The sequence below is a fragment of the Perna viridis genome, chromosome 10 (genome assembly GCF_037379345.1).
Source record: "Perna viridis isolate PV_CMFRI_1.1 ecotype Kerala chromosome 10, ASM3737934v1, whole genome shotgun sequence".
In the NCBI taxonomy this organism is placed as follows: domain Eukaryota; kingdom Metazoa; phylum Mollusca; class Bivalvia; order Mytilida; family Mytilidae; genus Perna; species Perna viridis.
In genome coordinates this window covers 12,060,893-12,084,968 of record NC_142454.1, presented here as the reverse complement: position 1 = coordinate 12,084,968, position 24,076 = coordinate 12,060,893, and the positions used below count along the sequence as shown (strand labels likewise).

Sequence of the window (24,076 nt, the reverse complement as noted above, 5' to 3'; positions counted from 1 at the left end):
TTAGTTTTCATCGCAACTCATGTTTTGGCCTAAAGCTTTCTAAAGTTCCCTGATCTTTGCGTCGTTCGAAATGTCTGACTTTCGTAAACTTACTGAATATTCTTTTTATGGACGTTAAATGTGTTGTCCATGACAACACTATACAACACTATTTTCTTTCAAATTACTGAACAAAATGTGTATATAAAATATTTTAAAAGTTACAAAAGAGACAGTTTGTCGTTTAGATTTATTTCTTGTTGAGTATTCATTTGAACAAAATTCTGCTTGTATATTTTTTGTCGGTGGAAAGCATTAAGTAGTGTGCTTCTGTCGTCAGAAAAATTCAGGTTTCAATACGTAAACGTGTCTTCGATAAGCTTGATCAGAAAAAAACATTTATCAATAGGAGTTTCAAATGTCTTTCTATAATATAAACCTGTCGTCTGAAGAACGAACATTCAGCTGGGAGTACTGTCGTCAGCGAAGTATTAGCAGTATACACTTGCCAATAAAACAAATTATTGATGTTAGTGAAAGAAGTAAAGTGTAGCAGATGAGTATGAATTGAACTTCAATAAAACAGCGAATAGGTAGAATGAATATGATGTCAGTACAACAAAGTTTCAGCAGTATGAACTTGTCGTCAGTAGAATAAAGTTTCGGCAGTATGAACTTGTCGTCAGTAGACCAAATTTCAGCAGTATAAACTTGTCTTCAGAAAACAAAGTTTCAACAGTATGTACTTGTCGTCAGTAAACAAAGTTTCAGCAGTATGAACTTATCGTCAGTAGATAATTTTTCAGCAGTATTTACTTGACGTCAGTAAAACAAAGTTTCAGCAGAATGCATTTGTCGTCGGTAGAAGAACATTTTCAACAGTTGGTACTTGTCTTCAGTAAACAAAGTTTCAGCAGTATGAACTTGTCCTCACTAGAACACAGTTTCAGTAGTATACACTTGTCGTCAGTAGAATAAAGTTTCTTCAGTATGAACTTGTCGTCAGTAGAATAAAGTTTCTTCAGTATGAACTTGTCGTCAGTAAAAGTAAGTTAATTCAGTATGAACTTGTCGTCCGTAAAAGTAAGTTAATTCAGTATGAACTTGTCGACAGTAGAACAAAGTTTCAGTAGAATGCACTTGTCGCCGGTAGAACAAAGTTTCAGTAGTATGCACTTGTCGTCGGTAGAACAAAGTTTCTTCAGTATAAACTTGTCGTCTGTAGAATTAAGTTTCTTCAGTATGAACCTGTCGACAGTAGAATTGTGTTTCAGCAATGTGAACTTGTCGTCAGTAGAACAGAGTTTCAGAAGTATGAACTTGTCGTCAGTAGTACAAAGTCTCAGCAGTATGCACTTGTCGTCGGTACCTAATATGGTCTATAACAGTCATTGCTTTATATGCTTCCCAGTTTGTTTTATCTTGAAGTTTCTGTTGTAATGCTTCTTCAGACGGAAGTGGTTGAAGCTACAAAATTAAACAAAACTAATTAGGGTGGTACTTACATTGTAGTCTTAAGTAGCTATTAATCCCGTTATAAAATGACGATTACTACATTTAACTTTCAAGCATTTTAATTGAGCAGCAAAAATCATGGTTTTTAATACATATACAACATCTGACTCAGCCTGAACCGACGAAATAGCTCGACAGAGCCTCGCATATCCACCTGGTTGTACGCCTCGTCCATCAACAGTTTTCATTAAGGTACACATCAAATTTCCTTTGCTTCATTATAATCTTTTTATTCACATGCGTAAATTATTTGAATAAATATAATTAACATCTTTCATAATGAAAACATAAAAGAGACAATTCAAGTCAAATATCATATCAAACTGTGTGAATCCTGATTAAGTTCGTGCTGAAAGTAATTATTGTAGTTAGAAATTTGTTCAAATTTTCGTTTATATACTGGTTAAATTTGTTCATTTTTTATTGTTCATTCTAAAATGTTTTATATTATTATATATCAATGAATTAATACTAACCGTTTTCCTGAGCCTCTTTGCCTCCTCGTCGTTAAGATGTTGTTGGAAGTATTTCTTGTTGATAAGTATACATTCAGCACCATCGGAAACTAGACTAGTACTCGTTGTTTGTCCTATCATACCGAATGCTACCTGCTCTAAACCCTTCAATAGTAACCATATTCATTACATGTAATGCGTAATCAATTTTTGAACACAATACATGTATTAGGTTCCAGTTATTGTTAAACGTAGGTTTACTGTCACTTGCAAATAGTGCAGTAAATTATTTCCAATCAATGATCCTGACAGGTTTCAGTTTGATCTTTTCTACTATTTTTCGCTTTCCTTTTAAGATAGTTTTTTTTAATCAGAATGATACAAAACAGTGCCTTGGTTCATAAAAAATGTTCAATATCTTACTCGATGTTCTGAACTGAAATGATAGGTGTGGATAAAAAAGATCCAAGAAAAGTCCTTATTTGTTTTGTTTTTTTTAATAAGAAACCATTAACCTGGATGCTTTCATTTACATATACATTTGTGTATACTTTACTTTTGATAATATTAAAACACATACATTGTACAATGTATGTCATTTTCCATAAAAAATTAATACAAAAGCAATAGTTGTTTAAAATGTGTTAGAAAAAAGACATTATGTTAAAGTAAGTAAATCTTCCAAAACGTTTTATTATTGAAGATGTTAGAAAAACGTTTTCTTCCGGAAATGGCCCTTTGCGAGTTGAGACGGCCCGTGTAAGACGAGGTCACAACCACTCGTCTGAACTCGTTCTCTTGGCCAACGTCTTAAAAGTGGCAGCATAATAAAATATTAAAAAACAAGGGAAGAAGAAAAAATGAGTCACTATATTTTATGTTGCATTAAATGGGGCGGCACTCTCTAGGAAAAACGAACAAAATACATGTTTTCATGGTACTTACATGTATACTCGTTACAGATCAAAGATCGGGCTATCTTTAATTTCACTCGTTGAAGAAATATTTAGTCTTTTCACTTGTTCCGCTGCGCTCCACTCGTAAAAAAGACTTTGACCTTTAATTTTTAATTCGTCACTCATATAGTGACATATTATTGTCAAACTTCATCGCTGGTATTTCATTGTTTTATGATATAAGAGTAAATTAATAAATATTAGAACAAGTATAATTGTACATACAAAAACATCTTTTGGCCCAAGATTCTGTATTTGAACAAACAACTTTTCTTTTTCGGTATCTTCTTTTTCTCGTCTTTGTATTTTATCGAACATTCTAGAATATCTCTGAAAAAAGGAATACCTGTAATATGTGAACAATCGTCAATCCTCGAGAGAATCCGCTAATCTCCGTCTATCAAACTTACGGATTCAGCCAAGGTTGTGATGAATGCTGATAGTCATTTATGAAATCTTAATAGGTGTATATTTTGTTACTTTTCTTACGTTCATGAATAAATCCACATTGACCCTTGACTTCAGGTAATGTTGGTTAAATACATTACCAACAGAACGGACCGTGCTGTTTTATATGTTCCATTTTTCTCTAATGTTAAATTAAATACATTTTGGACTTGTGTAATTTCCTATTTGCATTCCTGGTATTTTGTGTCTACGGATTTTCCATAGTTTGTATAAAATTGACCTTTGGTATTGCTAAATATACATTTACATGCACTAGATCCTTCGTCATAGCAAATAATTAAGTACCAGTCTGAGTAAGAATCAGGCAATGAGTGGCACATCATTTTTCTCAATTTGGTCTTTTTTGCCTCAAACATATTCAAATACATCTAGAAAACAACTGGGAAGCTATTTATATCTATCCTGATGCATTGGTGACGTATATACGTTTTGAATGTTTATATGAGGAAAAAGTTCGGGAAAAGTTTCCGATCATTTTTCCACAGTGCATTTCAACTAAATTTGACCTATCAATATATGAAAAAGGCATGCAAACTTTACTAACATTTTGACAGTAATTTCTTGGGGTTATGAGGTATAAATACTTAGACAATTCAATAAATTCTCTGCGTATTGTTTCTTCATGTGGCACACCTACACATTTTGCCCGCGTCTTTGATGGAGAAGTACTTAACACCTTATGTTCTTATCTACATACCTTTCCGTATCTATCATAGTTATTGTGAAGTTTGTCGTATAATGTTTCTATATCTTTTTTGTGTTCATCGAGGTCTATATGTGCTGAAAATATAAACATAGTTTTAAAACATGATAAAGTGCGATGCAGCGAATCGTTGTCAAAATATCATATTCATTCTTTTCCTTCATGGAAATTGGTAGTTGCACAAGTCTGTAACAGCATCCCACGATTAAACATACCGTAACGGCTCTGTTGAGTGATTAAAAAATGTGAAAAGGCGTATATCAAAACTACCAGATCAAAAAATAAACAAGTCATAAGACCTGAAGTTGATGAATGAAGGGTAATAACAAAATCACAGAACTGATAAAATCTAGCAGTAGTCAAAAGGAAAAGTCTGAAAGGAAAGTCCGTATAACAAATGGCAATATCAGGGCAAAAACAGGAAAGTTCGAAAACCACTTCAATGGTCCTGATTTGGTATAGGTGTTTCAAAATGAAAGTTAAGTTAAACCAGGTTTTATAGCGCAATAAACCTCCCACTTCCATTACGGCTCATTATTTCCGGTATATTTCAGCACAAATGGGCAGCATTAAATTGCCACAAGTCAACTTCGGTAAAATCAATAACTGTAGTCAAGGCAGCACACACAATATAAACAATAAAAAAGTAAACATAAAAGAACTGAATACAATAAACATGATGTAAATCCTAGCCACGAGTTTCAAAAAGTCTTGAAATTTGTGAGGAAGGTGCGTCAAGTCTATTTTAAGACATTATGAAAATCCATCATCTATAATCTGTTCGTCAGAAACACAATATTTTTCAATAAGATAAGGATATCGAAAATAAAACTTTTTAGGTAGCGAATGAGGCTATTTTCTTATAACCCTAGTCCAAAAGCCTGTCTATTAAGCAACAGTTGCGTCATAATAAGCCAGAATAATCGCTACCCAGACAGCATGCCTCCGTTGGGCCAACGTTGGCTGATGGTTGGTTCATTGGCTTTTAGTTGACGTTGGCAATACTATGTTGGCCCAACGTTGGCCCAATGTAGCAGTGAGTGGTTTGTGGAAATATTCCTCTTAATTCATTTTTACCAAAAGTTTTACCACACGTTGGCCCAACGTAAACGACTCCGTTGAACCAACGTTGGCCCAACGGAGGCATGCTGTCTGGGTACTAACTCTGACATACATGTACCTTAACAATTGAGAAGTGTCAAACCATATGCAGGGCTAGCTGGTATATTACTGCATAAGAAAGGACAATATATAATTTTATAATTAAAAAAAGTCAACGTGTGAAAAAAAAAATCCAACATCTTGACATATACATAAATTGTATTCATATACTTTAATGCCAGCCTCCTTCAACTTCAACTACACAAAGGCGTATAAAGACTAACACAAATAAAATTGCGATATTTTAACTGAAATCGTAAAATTTTATAGAAACACAAAACACGAATAAAATCCAAAACATACAATATTTACATTCCACTGTATTTAAAAAAAAAAGTATTGATGATGATGATCTGTACTTTTCTTATATAAACTTAGCGTGGTTAAGAGGATATTTAAAACTGAATATTATGATATTTAAGAGACTGTTTACTTAAAAGAGGCTCCTAAATGGATAAATTGAGGCTCATAAGGGAAGACTCCATGAAAAATAGTAGTTACAATAAAATTTTGTACCCGTGTGGATAAAGTAATTAAAATAACTTGCATATGCATATTTTCACGTAACGTAGTAATATTTTGAAAAGAAAAAAGTGTGTGTTAAACTTTTTTTACTAAAGTAAAACGATTTCAAACAGGAAATTGAAGTCTCATAGGCTCACACGACATTGCATCACAATGATACGAAACAATTACCAAAATATACGTTTTTAATGCAAGGTTACTTGTGAAAGTAAGACGAAAACTTTGTTACGGACAGGAGGACAAACGGGTGCACAGACAGAACCACACGGATACCATTTAAGCAAACCACCTTCGAAGCAGAAATGTCAAACTTTGCACAATTTGAACGTCCTCAGAAGTTACTTAAGTCTCAGAAATTCTTAATTGAATTTTAAAGATGTTGATAGGAGTTACCATGAAAGTTAAGAATAATCCCAGACTGAAGTATAGTTTCGAGTTTTGTGGCGCGGGGGGCCAGAAGCAAATGTACAGTGTCATGTTTTTTTTTTAAATTGAGCTTTATATAAAAACATATTAACGTGTATCTCAAAAATTAAAAATAATCAGAAACAGCCAGCTTTCAAAGCAGAACATCTCCCTCTTGTTCAACTTACTCGATAGAACAGTATTGTATATCTACATGCAAGATACTTTCGAATACAAGTCATACGTACTATTTCCTGCTGCATTGTTAAGTATATCTAGGAGGTTGTCAACATTGCATCGTCGTCGTTTCTTCCGACAAGATGTTATGTATGATTTCGTTGCCGTAGAATTTGACGATAATGAACTGGTGCATGAAGACGTTGATCGAGTAGAAACTAAGGGAGGTAATTCTGTAAGAAAATACTAGTCTTACCCTTAACATTTTCCCAATTGATAAAATATATACACACTAAAAATTCTTTTAGATTCATGTAGCAAGACAGAAATTGATAGACGCAACAACGGTGTACATGTAAAACATTTGTTTCCTTAATCAAAAGAAAACGAATAACAGCTTCATTCCAATTCAAGCTTTCAAAGATTCAGTGACAGAACCGCTAAGATAGCGTTTTACCTTGACGCTGATAATAACAACCCCTGCAGGGATCATCTCTGTTGAAATTGTAATTGGGGTATAGTTCTGATCTGACATACATGTATGAAAATTTGTAGATATAAGTTCGTAAATACAACAATGCGTGGAAAAGAATATAAGATAACTTAACGAGTCAAAGAGTTTTTCTGTTGTGGGCCTGTTACATTTGACATATAGATGTTTAGTGACGTACTCAGAATATCATAAGACTCGTGCTGGTCCTGTTCTGGGATAGGTATAGTAGGCTGAGTAGATTGTAGACTCTTTAGAACACGACAGCTGCCAGTCTTTATTATATAGACCCATTCACAATTGTTGCTATCCTTACACAACAAGACACCTCTCCTAAAGATCGAGGAAAAAAATATTAAAAGTTAAGTTTCATTTAACGCAATGGGAGTCAAGAAGAGTGCAAATAAATTAAAGCAGTAGTAGCGTTAGTGAAGAAAGACATGGAGTTTGATACAACCATAAATAAACATAGATGCCGACACCGTCTAAAAAACAGAGTATGACTGGCACTAAACAGAAAATTGAGATAAGACCTTTTATTTTTAATTTTAAGTCAACATGGAAAAAACAATTCAATCTATAAAAACTTAACTATAGTACGAAGGGTATTTCTCAAACAATTAACAGAGCTTCATCAATTTAACCTTAATATCGTAAAAGCAGTCAATGTGCATCAGAGACTACTATCTACTAGTATTCTATAACACTATAATATTAATACAGATTTTTTTCTTGGTTAATGTTGACAATCAAAGCTATTTTTGACCCTTTGAGTAAGCAATCCAACTTCACGACTGAAAATGATAACGTGAAAAAAATATAAACATACCTAAAAAATGTGAAACAACAAATTTTGGGGTCGTGATGAGGAAGACATTCTATAGGCCATCCATTCAATATATTAACAGAACGCAAAAACCGGATGTGTTCTGGTTCCTGGTCTTTATTCTTAGGCATAAAAATGTCAACAAAGTCATCCCGACCTACAGCTAACAATTCAACACTATTTTTACACGTGACTGTAGCCGTTCTTTTTGATCCATGCATAAGCGCTAATTCCTGAAATGAAGAATTTTGTTTTCAAACCGTGATTGAGACTCTTTTTTATACATCTTGTTTTGTTCGACAATTGCTGTAAAATTTAGAGATTATAACAACATAATACAGTCTTGGTCCTCCGAAGTCTTACAGAGCGTGTTGTACAGATCTGTACATGCATGTAGTGCAATTATAATCATACATGACTAGAAATGATCATTCTTTCTATAAAAAGTATTAGGTATCACAGAAGTCTAAATAAATGATCAAAAGTGTGTTACCCCGAAACTGTTGCCTTTAGCGAGCACCGCAGCAGTTCGAACTATCTGGTCCCGGTCCATAATTGTCACGATTGCTGTAATATTGAGAGTACATTGTAAATGTCATTATGTTTATATCGGCAAAAAATACCGAAGCGTCAGAAACGTGAACGCATGAAACAGAGACAATTTAAATACACAATGTAGTGAATCGAATAAAAATATCACACACGAAAACTGAAGATGTCAAACAAAAAACTACAGCACTAGCAATATGAACTCCCACAAAAAAAGCCGGGAATGACATCAGGTGCTCTGGAAGGATGAAGATGTTTTATAATACTTATCATTATAATAAAATCATTTATGATGCATGTCCAACATATTCATAGATTTGAAACGTAATTTAGTAAAAGTCGGTATTTCAGCTTATTATCGAATTATTATCTCTTACTTTCCAAACTCACATGTGCACAATTATGTGTTAGTAATTGTAGGTATATTGACTAAAAATGTGTTACAACTTATCACTGTTGTTATTATTTGCCCTGCCTGCTTCTTACACGGATCTGTACGTTAGGGTTTGCAGTGTAAGAACTACGTGCCAAAATCACATTATTACAAATATCACATGTACGTGTATATACAAGGGGCATCATGAGGGAATCAGATGATTGGAACAACCACTTGTTTTAAAAAAAAATATTGATTTCATACATAGCGTGGGCAAATAATAGTTTGCGACCCCTTTCAAAATTTCTTAATCAGTGTGTGTACATGTTGAATGCGATTAATTATCTATTTTACAGCAAAGTCTTGCTAGTATAGTACACATGTACGTTGAGTACCAGTCAATATAAAATTAAGACATTGCCTATGGTAGAGGTGATTCATGAAAAAAGAAAGAACTCGACAAACAATGCATTTTCTTCTACAAATTGAAACAAATCAATAACGATAACAATATGTCTATTTAATGAATAGTTTATATAATTTTATCTCAAAAGTGCAATTACTGACAAAATCAAGTCTAGTTGTGGTCTGCACCTGTTTCTAAAGAAGAAATAAAAGCGAGTTCGGTTGATAGTTAACATGCATGAATCATCTCCTGGCTGATTTTTATAAAGACTGATAGTTGAGTATCACTTAACTCGGACTACTATGAAAATGTTCAAACACGCTCGCACTAATGTCACTTAAAGCGCAGTTTTTATAATGGATGTGTTCCTACCTTTATTGAGAAAGGAATATGAGTACAAGATGATTAATAGCTTAGGCGATTAACTAAATGACTTTCTATATGATGTTTAATAAGATGGAACTTAATCACAAAGAATCATTAAATTAATGTTTTGACAGTTAGTGTTTACTTAGACGCGGTATACTTAAAATAGAGGAACGATTTAATTGACAAAATACAAAAGAAATAAAATGAAGGGAAAGCAAAACATTGGAAACTAAGGCCTAAATAGACACAAGATAGATTGTAAGACATACTACATGATTGTATGATATAAGACGGTCAGAGAACATCAATTCAGCGTTTAAATCTTTTCGGAAATATCATTTATAAAAATAACTCTCTTTTTCAAAAGAAGTTCACCTGCATAATCAATCTACTAGTAATAAAAGAAAGAACGATTGATTGTTCCATTTAGACATCTAACAATACTATTTTCTACTTTCTATTATTTCTGTACTTTCTGAAGAACTTTTCAACATCCTCATTTTTGTTCCGTAACAATCATGAAAACTGAAATATGATTGGCTGGTAAGAAAGGTCACCAGAGCAGTGTTGTTTGACCCTGCATGTAAATGCAGTGATTCAATAATCCATAAAACAGTCTAGATTTGATTTCTGTGAAATTTGTCATGATTTAATTCCGTCGAATATGGTCAATGATATATAGACACATGTTAATGTATTTTTTACCATGTCATGACATTTACAGGAATAAAAAAGTTGATAAATCTTATATAGAAATGATCCCTACCTGTACCGGAAATGATCAAATAGAAATTATCGGCCATATGCCCTTGTCTTATGATCACACGTTTATCCTCAAAACTGAAAAAAAAACATGTTACAGTTTCAGTATATGTACCATATATGATATTAGTCTTCAAAGAAAATATGTCCCATTTGTTAACCAGTGTAAAATCAAGTTCGGATCCTAAAAATTGTAAAACTTGGTACATGTACATGTATCAAGGTAAACTTCGAAAGGAAAAGTAGTTGATTGAGAATTATTAAGCTTAAAGTGCAGGTTTCCTATCGTTCACAAACTTAAGGAAGAATGAAGCTTTGCATCGGATTGTACTGATCTTGTTACAGTCGCATTATAAGGACGACTTTCAGTATTAATAACAAAAAAGTGTGTGAATACCACAAGAATAATGATCGATCGTAACATGTGGTACAAGAAAAAAACTATGATATCAAACAAATTGAATGCCCGAATACTTACTGTTCATACCAGCCTACCCGAACCAAAGACCGCTGCATGGTAATAGGGAATTCACTGAAGGCTTCCACAGCCTGGTTCAGAGCTAGGAGGGCTACCTTCAACTGGTCCTCCGTCCGATCAACAGGGTCCATAGATAATATCGCCTTAGCTTCATTACTCAAACACGTCTAAAACCATGTTAGAATTACATTGTAACAGTATTGTATAATGTGTTGAATCACGTACAGAACACAAGTACCATACGTAAAGTTAATGGTCTTTGATGTCTTATAAAAATAGGAATCAGACAAAGCAATGACTTATGTAACGCTGAGGTGCAAGACAATTTCATACATAGACATTCCAAATACTTACATGATAGTTTTGCATTCCCAATTTTAATATTCCTTCATCGAGTACTTTTTATATATCTTAAAGACTCTACCGGTTGTGACCCGAATTGACCAAACAACTATTAATTTCCTAAATTTGGACACAACCAGCTGACATGAAGGACAAGATGGACAGAAAAAGCCGTTATAAAGATCCTACGCTTTCAAGAGAACTGTTCGTTTCTATTATGTTTGCCTAGTAGCATGCACTATTACATTTAATTTATGGTACATAGGGTCTTTAATCACTGTAATAGGATTTTATGCTATGCCTATGAAGGATGAAGCTCAGTGCGTGCCCTCAAACTTTCGATAAAACACAAATGGACCGTCGTTAGATCTTTGTTTACGGTCCACAGCGATGTTGCTATGACCGAAGTCTCATTCGGTGAGGAGAATGTATGAGACTTTCTTCTGGGAAAGCTTATGCATTTCTACACAGCCATGCTGACGCTTCATCTACACAATTGCGAATATAAATTTCATATTGGTGACTGAGAGCCGACACCTATATTTCAATCAAAAGTCTGAAAAAGGACATATTGTACAAAATGAATGCGTGTGAGCACTTTCTATTTTCATAAGGATCTAAAATTATTGAATAAAACGCTGAATTTATTAAAATAAGTATCATATAGGTGACTGCGACACATATTTCAATCAAAATTCTAAAAAATTACAATTTTTTGCCAAATGTATGAGTACGAGCACTTTTAATTTCTTTGAGGGTCTCACATTATTGCAGTGGTATTGATTTTGAAGAGAAAATTTTAGGTAAAATACCAGTAACTAGTACCTCTCGACTGGCCCTATAATCTCCTTTATCAAAACTGAGACCGTGCATCTCAAACTCTCGCCTAGTAGACATGAAATCTTGTGCCCATGATAACAGCTTCCCTTCGTTCCTAGGGTTGGAAGCTGCATTGTTGATTACAGTAGCTTTCAGGAGTGTCTGAACGTTCTTTACGGCTCGTCTAAATCGTACTAACGGCTGTAATATAAAAAGTGATTATTAGTATTTACTCCATTATTGTATTGATGCTCAATATGGGTTTGACGAATTGCACTTTATTTCATATAACAGAGGAGTAATATATGCTGTCACATTCTTTTTACGGTCTTGTCAGAAAGCAAATCATATACTTTTTTTATCCACCGTTAAATGGGATAACCATTTTAACGGAGCACATAGTTCAGGGATTCTTTAACTATGTTATAGGAGGCGTTAATCAAGAAAGATTTGTGTTACAGTAAGTAGTTCCATGACACGGAGTGATATTTTTCTGCTACTACCTGAATAAACACTACTGGTTCATATTCCAACTCATCAAATACTGTCTCTTGAAGTCTATTTGTTTTCCTTTTAACTGGCTCATAGAAGTAACGTGAAGCTTTAAGCTTTGCTTTCCAATGTTTACGTTTTCGAACCACAACTTTACCGTCAATGTAAAAATTGACAACTCCACTTAGTCTGTACTGCTCAAATAAAGACAAATGACCACTATTTTCCAGTGATATATCATCCAAAAGAACCGAAACATGGCGGTACAGTATCTGTTTGGGTAGAGTTGTTTTATCTCTCAAGTCAGTTTCACTTCTGCACCTTTTTGGTTTATTACCCATTTTGTTCACAATTACTATTCCTAAACATCCTTTCCCAAAAGTACTCTTTGCAAGCTGTTTTCGTGGCTCGTCGAGATGAATGTTTGGGAAGCGCAATTCTTCCATGCTTCACTAAGAGAAATGACTTGTTCACATCGCCCGCAAAAAATATAGAATATAGATTATAAAAGAGTAAGATTGTCACAAGAAATCACACTGCCTTTGTTATAAAAAATCTTTTGAAAAAGATTTCAATGGTAGAAATAAGATATTGATTGAACTCTTCCACTAAATACAATACTTCTCTGTGGGACGTTCGGGGGATAACTAAAAACGCGTAAAGAACACTCAGATGAAATAGAAGAAATGTTTTGACATTATGTCAATATTTATTAACACATGATAATTAGATATTAATGTTATACGTGTAGTAATGTTTCATGGCATCAAAGCAGAAACTTTTAAATGGCTTTTAATTCTTAAGAAAGGCCAATCATTATATTATATCGTAAACATATTTATCTTTGATTAATTTTTTTGTCACACATCCATAAATAAAATGACTGAACCAGAATGAATATAAAGCTGTATCTTTGAATGTAAAACATACGGGTACATGTACCATTTATACAACTAAATCTAAAATCTTTACAAATTCGTCCTCTAAATATGTAATTATCATTTTATATAAACAGTTGAGAATTTTTTTTGAAAACCAGAATTTTATGACTGCTAATTGTATCTCATCAAAAGGAACAATTAAAAGTTGTATTTACTCATGGTTAAGAAAGGAGAATTATCTTATATAGTAATACAATTACCGTTTTTCAAATTTAAAATGACGGGAGAGGGTGTTGAAATTTTAATTTAATATAATTCTAAAGATGTTCTAAAATGGCCTTAACTTATAACCGAAAATCAATTAAGTTTTTCAATAAAAGCCAACGTTCTTTTAATGGTGCGGCACGACCCGATAATACATCAGCTGCGATTTGTGATGGGAGATTTCTTAAGTCAACATTCTATAGTTTGCTTATCATAATTTCTTGCGTCCTTGTAAAAATGATTCTTAAGGTCATATTATCAGCATGTTATATTTGATATTTACGTGTAACATGGTTCAAACTTCAAGAGGGCATTGACAACAAAACATTAATTGCTCCATGTAGTTCCCTATCGAAAAAGTTCTTTGCTACGTAGTTCTGACATTGTCGAACAGTTACAATGGCAGATTAGCCACAACGTACAAATGTAACAAAAGCCTGCAAACAGCACCCTCTGAAGTATAAACAACATTCTTCATGGCGTTTTGACCAAATATTTAGTAACCTCTCCCCAACTGATATTTTTTCTACAATTTTACAATTTTACCTGTTCACGATCCATCTTTCATGATTGTTGTTTAGGTATTAGATGGGAGATGTTGTACGCCCACCTAACTTTTTCGTATATTATTTTTCAAAAACCAATTATTCTAAAGAGACAATTATTCTAAAGAGAGATTTGTTGCCAATCCGTGTGGTGACCTGTATAGAAGTTTATTTGTTCGTTGCCTGGCTTTTGGTGGATGACTCTCCCAATTTGCAATTATACCACTGGGGACATCTCCTATTTTTTTTATATGAACGGTAGTGGTGATATGCTACGCTATGAAAAACATTAAAAGATGATCCAATGATACAATAAAGAGATTCAAAACTGTTTAATAAAATAACTTCATGAATGCAGAACACAACGTCACAGAATATAAAACTTCTAAAAGTACTGAGACCGTCTATGAATATAATTATATATAATGTAAATATGTACATTGATAAGTTGCAACAACTTACTTACATGTACATGTACATACATATTAGAAGAAAGACAACTCTGTATATATGTTCGCAATTCCTTCGATCGATGATAACGGTAAATAATATTAGACATAAGGACAGATATAACTCTTGTGTTATAAAATTCCAATTAAACTGCTAGACAAAACGGTTTTATCCAGATCATCAGACAGCCGTTATATCAGGATGAATGAATTTCTGTCCTCGGAACTGGTTTATTATAGTTCGATTTGTTGGTTTACGTTGAAAGATTATAATGATAAATGTTGACACATCATTCCTGAAAATAGTTTTCTAGATATTTGATTCACGCTTCTGATTTTAGTGTTTGGTCAATACAATTGTAGAATTGTACAAATAAGGTTTCAGGCAATAAAGTTGTGGAATGGTACCAGTTACAGGCAATAGAGTTGTAGAATGGTACCAGTTACAGGCAATAAAGTTGTAGAATTGTATCAGTTACATTCAATAGAGTTTTAGAGTGGTATCAGTTACAGGCAATAAAGTTGTAGTTTCGAATTGAACCAGTTACAGGCAATACAATTGTAGAATAGCACCAGCTTCATAATATAGTTGTAGAATGTTACAAGGTATGGCAAAAACGTTGTACCAGTAACAGGTAGTAAATTTATAGAGTGTTACAAGTTACAGGCAATAAAGTTGTAGAGTGGAACCAATTACAGTCAACAGAGGTGCAGAGTGGTACCGGTTACAGGCAATATAATTGTACAGTAGTACCAGTTATAGGCAATAAAGTTATAGAATGGTACCAGTTACGGACAATGGAGTTGTATAGTGGTACCAATTACAGGCAATAAAGTCGTAGAATGGTACCTGTTACAGGCAATAAAGTTGTATATTAGAGTGAAATCAGTCACAGGCAACAAAGATGTAGATTAGAGTGGAATCAGTCACAGTAAACAAAGTTGTAGATTAGAGTGGAATCGCTTATAGGCAATATAGTTGTAGAATGGCACGAAGAGAATGGTACCAGTAATAGACAATAAAATTGTTTGGTACCAGTTACGGCAATAAAGTTGTAGAGTTGTAGAATGGTACATTTTTGTTCCTGTTACATGCAATGAAGTTGCAGATTGGAACCAGTCACAGGCAATGAAGTTGTTGTGTGGTACCAGTTACATGCAATAAAGTTGTATGATTTGTAATCATCGGAAGCTGATATATTTCTTGTGTTTTTACTGTGTTAAACATCGCCACCACCACATCACCATCCCCAAACTGTTTTTTTTTCTCTCCAGTTGACTTTTAGTTACATCCAGTATAGTAACGTATAGTTCATATATTGTTAAAGCATCTTCTCATATTCTACATGAATAATTATGTATTACATTTAGAAAAGGACTAAATAAGTATGATTTACGTTTGTCCAATCCATTTTGTTTTGAGCAAATAAGATATGTTTAAACTAAATTTGTGTGACATTATGTCTTTTTTTTTCTTACAAATTAAATCAGTATTCCATTGATCGTGCTGTTCTGTCGGAAAGTTATTTTATTAGAAACGTTTCAGTATTTAATTGTAAGAATTTCTACTATTATTTAATTGGCTTATATTAATAGGTTAACGATGAAGGGTACAATCTGCATCAAATATAAGTACCTATGTGTTGGATGATAATTTATATGTTTAGGCCATTAGGGGGCGATCATTTTATTCCAGTTGGGAAGGGGTGGGGCTGGCAGTTTTGACCGTGGCAGAAATTTGCTTTAAAAATCTGCGAATCAAAAAATATTATATTTCTAAATGCTTCACAGCTAGATTATTTATTTCAGTATACTGTACATTAGAATATGGAAGCGAGAACATTAATATTTCCAATTACACATAGTACATGCTAGCCCCCTGACCCCCTGTCTGAATCAAATTACCGTCCTCTTATACAAAATTATTTGCATATTATTTGATGTTTAACTTCTTAGTAAAAAAATATAATGTATGCCTACAATGGCCACTAAATGTTTTAATCGTATTATTTATGGCATTAACAAAGGTCAAACTTCCGAACAAGTCTTATTAGTTGCTTTATGAGAACTGTTATGTTCTGTAAATCAAATCCCAGCCTTGCAAAGGACCTATACTTACTTTTTTTTTTTTCAAATATAAACAACGTAATTTATAGGGTCATTAAAATTGTTCAATGTTAATATTTGAACAGTAGCAGTTATCAACACACTTGTACACTAACACGGGTCTTTAATCGAAACGAAATTAAAACAGTACACATAAGAACGATAACCCAATATACATGTGTCATAGTGTATGTGTGCATTATACCACACCGAACGTCTATTTCTATAAAAACAATGTAAGCCTAACTGAGATCTTACGTTTTCAAAAGTTATATGTCACTCCGACGGTAGCTTAAGGAATCAATCAAGGAAGCTCCATTTTATCAATGTTTTACCACGGACTGGCCAGTTATGTAGCAATGCTTTACCTCGAGCGATAGCACGGGGTTAAATAACGACATAAATGGCCTGTCCGGGGTAAAACAATGATAAAATGGAGTTCGAAATTTATTTTCGATAGGACAAGTTTCTTCATATTTTGGAATAGACGCAGTCTATGAGTTGCACGAAATGTTGGTCACGTGTTTATCACTTTTTACAATGGTTGTGGTCCCAAGAGCTTTGAAGCACGCCATACATATATTAGAAGTGATGACATACATGTGACGGTGAGTCTAGATGTTCATGTATGTTCACATGGTGACCCGGGCATTAGCTTGTGTTCACATAATAGACTAATTAAAATTAAACGCACAATAATATTATAAAAAAAACATGAAAATGTATAAAATGCAAAAAAATAAAAGCTGAAACAAGAGATATGTAATTACATAACGATTTAAATAATTACTAACAAATATTAAATATAATCATGGTGAAAGTGAATAAAAATACCTCACTAATAGTATGCGGTAACTCAACTCCAGCATCCATGACCATAAGTCCAGAGAAATGAGTCTCGTTTTAGCTTTGTCATTTTATGAATTATTAAGAAACTTTAGGTTTGAATATATCAATTTATCATTTGCTACTTCCATGAGAATTGATGACTAAACCCAAACCCTATAATCTCATTGTATATCAATTGTTAAGCTGTGAGATACCCAGTAGAATAGGAAAGTCCTCTATGGACGGCCCTGTCACTAGAAAGGTCATCATATTGTATATTGCCTGTAGGATAAATAAATGTCACACTTCTTTATGAAAGAAGCGTAATAGAACAACAATGTAGACATTTGTTTGCTTTAATAAGATCAAAGATGCGTTTAAATCTCTGTGCGTCGTACCTTACATATGAAAGTCACATTCTTAATCTGAATATTAATATCTTAAATTTTTGGTTTAATATTGGATACTAAGCTAATCTGTAGACATGACAAATTGAAAGAAATGCACAAGTAATAAACTTTGCTCGTGAATAAAACAGGATTAACACCATCCGTTATCACACTTCAAGTAAGAGTGCATATGATATATACAGATAAAATGTAGGTACGGTTAGAAATGTATGAATCAATATATAACTGAACAAAACTAGAAATTTGAATATACTGTAAATTGGTGGATAAAAAGGCAGGTATTTTTTTAATTTCTCTGAAGTGGGCATTATTGCAAAACCTTATGGTAAAAATGTAACCCTGCTTCTGGGTTCCAAGAGGGAAGGTTACACTATGTATACGTATATGACGATACCAACCATTGTCGTAAGTGAAAATCGGTCGCCATGGTAAAAGCAAAAAAGCAAAGAAAAAAATGGGAAAACACTATCTTACACAAAAACAAAAAATAAATTTAAAAAAAAATGGAAATGGTGTGATTCACAGGTTTCATAGCGCTGAACTCTCGCTTTAATTACACTGAAGTGAGATTTTGAAAATGTGATAATTTTCAGTTTCACCATTAGCATCAGGATGTCGTTGTCTTGTAATAATTTATACCAAATGAACGTATGATAATTCCTCCCCTTGCTAAATAAATACACGAGGAGACAATAATAGAATCTAAAATAATAAAAAAAACGGCACAATACAATTATGATTACAAAAAGTACAAAGGCTAAAAAAATACATGTTAATGAAATCTGTATTAATGAAAAAAAAAATAAACATAATATAATAATGAAATAATAGTTTTGTTTGAAGGATACTTTGCGCACGTAAACAAGGTAATACAACCTAATTCGAAACACTACAAGAGAAGCTGAGGTACTCATAAACATGAGTTCTTATTTTAAATCATTGTCCAATAAACTACACTGGTGTCTTAATGTTCGAAAGTTTACAGGTTCTGTGTCTACATGTAATTTCTAACATTTACAAGTTAAATTCAATATATAAAAGAGGAAAGATTTCCTGTCACATTTTAGGCATGTTTGTAATACTCTTGTTGTGTTTTTTTCTTTTCCTTACCATTAAAGTAACAGACCTTCCATACTTAATAAAATGCACAAGCTAGTCAGGCAGATGTAATGCAATTGACAATGTCTTCAGTCATCAAAGGGCCTTCACTTATTGTAGTAAGTCAGTCCAGATATCATATGTCTTCATGCCCCGCGTAAGTGCATAAGATGCAATAAGCCGCTCTCCATACTTATAAATACGTATGCACATGTGTATGTCTCCGAAACCCTTCGAGATTTTAGATGTGATTTGCCGAGTTTTCTTAAGGGATTCTACCGTATGTAACCTTTTCAGTTCGGTATGGCATAATCATCATATTTAATATTGCTTTTTTGTTTCATGAATTTTTGTCCAATAACTCTCAGTAATTCTTCGAGAGCGATTATAAGTATTTCTCTTAGCAATTTCTTAATATTATATATATATTTCACATTTAAAGCATGCAACTTAATTTGAACGCATTACTATAGTTAAGTTCACATTCTACTTTGCAAATGCCTACAATAACCACATTTTGTACATAGTACTTGAATTTTCAACATTCGTTTTCTATTGGTAGCTAACTTATGCGTATCGCATAAATTAAAATTTAAGGTGGTTTGTGTTTCTATTTCCGTAACTGCGCATACGGAATAGATCCTCTGATTTATAAATGCAATTGGCAAAGACAAAAAGAAAGTAAAAATCGGGTTAAAAAACAGACGTAAAAAGAAAGTAAAAGTCGGGGAAAAAACAGACGTAAAACGAAAGTAAAAATCGGGGGAAAAACAGACGTTTTGTATCTATTTTGATGTTTAATGCGCCTGATCAATTTTTCCGCCATATAAAATCAAATATAGCTCAATCCAGGAATAACAACTAGACAATGAAAACACGCACAACAGAAACATGAAATAATCAATATAGTGCACACGTAGAAAAAATATAAAATAAGCAACAAAAAACTAAAAACTGAGAGTATAGACAATGTGTACCAGTAGGATAAGCGTGCTCTGCTTTTCTAGAAACGCACACCGAGTTGTTCATAAAAAACTACCGGTATGACATAGCAAATAAAACAGTTCCCATGGTTCAGATTGATACACCACATATCAATCCACGAGTTAACGAAAACAGCTATAAAACTTCAATGTTTTTGCAACTTAATCCTGTCCCAGAAGACTAATTGTAAGACATCTAAGTTGCACATTTCAAAAATCTTCACTATACATGTACATATATTGTATATTGACCATTGATCTCTATTTTGTATAATAACATCTGCAACATTGCATAGTCGATCATTTGGGCTTGATAACAAATAGAAAACTAGTAAACTACATGTAGCTTGCCTTCTTTTCATCTTTCTTAAATACTAATGAATGTAAGATATAAGAGGAAAAGTAAATTGTTGATTACCCAAAGCCTATAGTCATATACATGTAGTTTGTTCTTTAACTAAACACGTGAGTTGATTTTTATTATTTAAAAGGAGTAATATTTGGCTGTTATGACTTACTTTGTCTGACGAAATGATCGTTTTTCCTCTCTTTTTCGTTGGTTTCGGAAATCGATTGACTACCATGATTTTTTTGTAAACATTGTTCCATTTAGCAAGTCTTGAGGAGGTATATCCATCGTCAACGTTTCCCTGTGAAGGAACTTTCAAAACAGGAAATAAAGTCTTTTTCACTTTTGTACCTCTTATGTCTCGAATTTTGAACTCTCCTCCGAGAGGTTTTGGTGCAATGCCCTCTACCTCTAAACGTGACATAACGGATACATGTTTCCTCAAGGGAACCCTGTTGTAGTAACTCTCTCTAGTATCGTATTTATGATTTCTATTCATTCTTAAAATTCCTTAATTCATCAATTATTCAAGATTTTTAGTATCAATGTTAGAAACTGAATACAGCTTTTGAACACCTAATCCAACATGTTCGCTACATTTAGCATTGATAACCGTTCCAGGCACTTTTGAGAAATAACTGGAAAAATCGTCTTGATAGCAGAGCATAATTTTCTTTGACGTAAAAATTCAATAACCATCATTTGCTGTGCAAGTGTAATCGCGATTAAGATAAATGGCCATAAATATAAACTGTCTAAAGTTCTGTTGTAATTATTAATGGAAGCCAATAACACTCTCCGTGCGGCATTTATAAAATTAATTATCAGAGACTTGCAATCGACAACTATTTAATTAAGTCTCTTTCCGTACCTAAGGAATCAAATAAAATCACATTCACCATTTAATCAGGCAGTAATTTGACAACAAAGTTATCAAAAGTCGAACATTTATTCCTATATGCATGGTATTTATCACTTTTGTACCCCAGACAATGCCGTACTCGTGGACAACATATCATTGTCCTGTGGATATCTGTCATACTTGTCCCATGGTATGACGGGATAAACAAAGATATAAACTATTTCTGTGTTTACTAAAAAGACTATTGTTCGACTAAATATTTCACAAGAAGGCGTTCAGTGCGAGAGATTTACGATGTTTAGTGTAAATCCTTTTACTCGCGATCGTGACCCTTTATTTCTGACTAGTGTAGATGAAATATTTCCAGTCGCATTTGAACATTGACTCCAAGTATTAATGCGTTTCGTCATATTTAATAAAACAATCAACAGGATTTGTTTACGTATTAATTTCTTTTTTTATTCACAAATACTATAACTGACTTTAGTAATATATCTAATGATGGGGGAATATGTATCGTTTTGTGAAGAGAGAGAGAGAGAGAGAGAGAGAGAGAGAGAGAGAGAGAGTTTGGTAGTTAAAAGAATTCAACTGCATAATTTTGAGACACACACACACACACACACACAGAGAGAGGGAGAGAATTTAGTAGTTAAAAGAATTCAACTGCATAATTCCATAATAAAACCCAAGTAAACGTGTAAAACATGATATGTAAATTAAAACAAAACACAGATTCACGTCCAATGTTTAATGTAGTGATTATAATCAACAACGATGGAAATAGCTGGTTAACAGGACAAAATAAAAACATGTAACTGTAATTAACTGTAGGAGATACGTCATTCTATAGATGACAGTCAAATGCATTATTGTAATTAGTGTCAAAGAAAATTATCGGTAACAAATCTCTGGGACAGCCTACATGTGAGTTTAATTAGACGTAGCTAAATTTAATTCATGCAAGTCAGTCAAACAGCCTCTGAACATATGAGTGCAACTAACCTTGCAAATGGGTCAGACTTGATGTACATGTAGGTAAGTCAATCGACCTTTCATATGAGTCACACTTGGCTAGGTCAGTCAACTAACCTTACTTATGAGTCAAACAAAATGTAGGTAGTTCAATTGACCTTGCATTTGAGTTAGATTAGACATAGGTAGTATAAGCATCAAACTTACATACAATTTATGTATAATGTATTGAGCACTATAGTATACATTGTTTGTACATGTTAATTTCCACAAATCGTTACACACACAGATATTGCAAAACCGACAATGAAGTTAAAAGAATTCAACTGCATAATTTTGAGACACACACAAACACACACACACACACAGATATTGCAAAAACCGGCATGAAGTCCCGTTTAATCTTCATACAGCCGTTGAATAATAAACGTATTTGATATGTTGAGCTGTGTGAGACGCAGATTTGTTTAAAAGAAGGCAGTTGAGATGAGTTAAATTACATCTACATATAAAGTGTACATAACTGGTGCTTTATTCCTCTACTTGTTAAATGTGTAATATCAACGAAAGTTAGTAAAACGCCTTTATATGAGCATTTCAGTGAACCCTATAATTCTTTATTCTATAATCCCTTCTTCCCGTACTTTATGAGAATACATGTAATACTTTTATGAAAAATATTTCTCTGAATTTTCCTTCCATTAACATATTTATGTAAAGGATAGTGTCAAGTAATCTAAACGATATATTGCGACCATTGTCTTTGATCATTGTAAAACCTACATGTAACTTTAACAAAACAAATTCCAAAATGTATTGCCTTTCTGCATGATAATCCGATATGCACCATTAAAATCATTTTACATTTACACTACGGTCTAGATGCTTCTTATATTAATTGATTTAATTTCAGAATGTTATTTAATTAAGTAAAGGTTACATCAGGGACGATTCAATTGAAGTTCTTTACCTTTTTAAATTATGAAATTTCACAAAAGGTTACAATTGAAAGAATAATATAATATATAAGTAAAGCTTTCCGCATACCTGAATACAGATCTTGCTTATGTGTGTGTTGACATCACCCTCGGATCGAATCGACGACAATCTGATTATATTCCGACGCCTGAGGTTTGAGTATGATCTGTTCGTAGTGTATATATTTCTACGACTTTTCGCTTTTTCCAACGTTTCGACACATGGTTTGATACTTGAAGACGTTTTGCTTCTAATGAAGGTCTTAGAAACCGTTCTATTCATTGTGATTCTTCATCTTAAGTATTTCCCCGCGGCTTTATGGACACAAATATGTCCAAAACTCCTTTCGTGCATGCTGAATATTTGCCGTTACTTTAAAACCGTGAGTAAACTTGTCATTAATATCATAACCGTCCAATATACTTTTTATTTGCTTTAGATCAAACGAACTGTCTGATATTAAACATCCGCATATTAACTTTTTATTGGAGACAATCAATTTACTTAAATAAAACAGCAGTTGATGAGGTTTGATTAACGGTAATATATACATTGAATGTCTGAAATCCATTTCATTATCTCTTTTCATACAGACTTTTATGTTACTTGTATAATTAAAGTAACTTCTATAGTATGATGCACAGATCGTTGTATCTGTTAAAGTAACTTGCACAAAACACCGACTAGATACTGACATTACTCTATATTTTATGATGTCATGACACGGTTTTAACATCCGGATCGGGGTGATTGGAGACTGTCCCTAAATGAAGTTGTTGGTATATTTTGAAATAACACGATACGTCAATCTCCGTTTTCCGTCTTTACTAAGAATAGTCATGTTTCCACTAAAAGGGTAGGAATATGAAAAACTAAATAAAAGACAACCAAAAGAAAAAAAAGCGTCGGAGACCGAAGGGGAGTTCTCGAGGGACTAGAGGAAATCGCTCCCTTTGAAAAGACTCATGCTAAAAGTTAAAAAATATAATTCTGAAATGTAAATGTCTTATAGATAAAGACACTAACAGCTACATGTTTACATAGTAAATTTATTTGCAAACAGCTTTCTGTTGACGAATTGACACATCGGCACCA

The 24,076-nt window shown here is 33.2% G+C and overlaps 1 protein-coding gene across 4 annotated transcripts; it reads right to left on the bottom strand.

Moving 5' to 3' along the window:
- Positions 1 to 215: 215 nt before the first annotated feature.
- On the bottom strand, positions 216 to 23,439 carry LOC148604545 (uncharacterized). Of its 4 annotated transcripts, none has more exons than XM_088548617.1 (12): positions 23,051 to 23,439; positions 11,768 to 11,962; positions 10,601 to 10,767; positions 10,127 to 10,200; positions 8,154 to 8,227; positions 7,664 to 7,893; positions 7,016 to 7,167; positions 6,416 to 6,577; positions 4,071 to 4,153; positions 3,131 to 3,235; positions 1,971 to 2,114; positions 216 to 1,446 (listed from the first exon to the last, which is right to left on the bottom strand). In XM_088548617.1, the coding sequence occupies exons 1-12, from the start codon at positions 23,261 to 23,263 to the stop codon at positions 1,306 to 1,308; spliced, it is 1,740 nt and encodes a 579-aa protein (XP_088404743.1). In that variant the 5' UTR covers positions 23,264 to 23,439; the 3' UTR covers positions 216 to 1,305. The 4 variants fall into 4 exon arrangements, with proteins under 4 accessions (XP_088404743.1, XP_088404742.1, XP_088404744.1 ...); XM_088548616.1 differs by lacking the exon at positions 23,051 to 23,439 and adding an exon at positions 20,336 to 21,160; XM_088548618.1 differs by lacking the exon at positions 23,051 to 23,439 and adding an exon at positions 17,333 to 17,530.
- Positions 23,440 to 24,076: the final 637 nt, after the last annotated feature.

Coding starts and splice junctions, on each gene's coding strand:
- LOC148604545 (XM_088548615.1), bottom strand. CDS start 12,699: ATGGAAGAATTGCGCTTCCCAAACATTCATCTCGACGAGCCACGAAAA. Junction 2,115..3,130: donor TTGGGCCAAAAGATGTTTTT/GTATGTACAATT, acceptor TTACTATTGAAG/GGTTTAGAGCAGGTAGCATT. Junction 1,447..1,970: donor CAAAGAGGCTCAGGAAAACG/GTTAGTATTAAT, acceptor TTAATTTTGTAG/CTTCAACCACTTCCGTCTGA.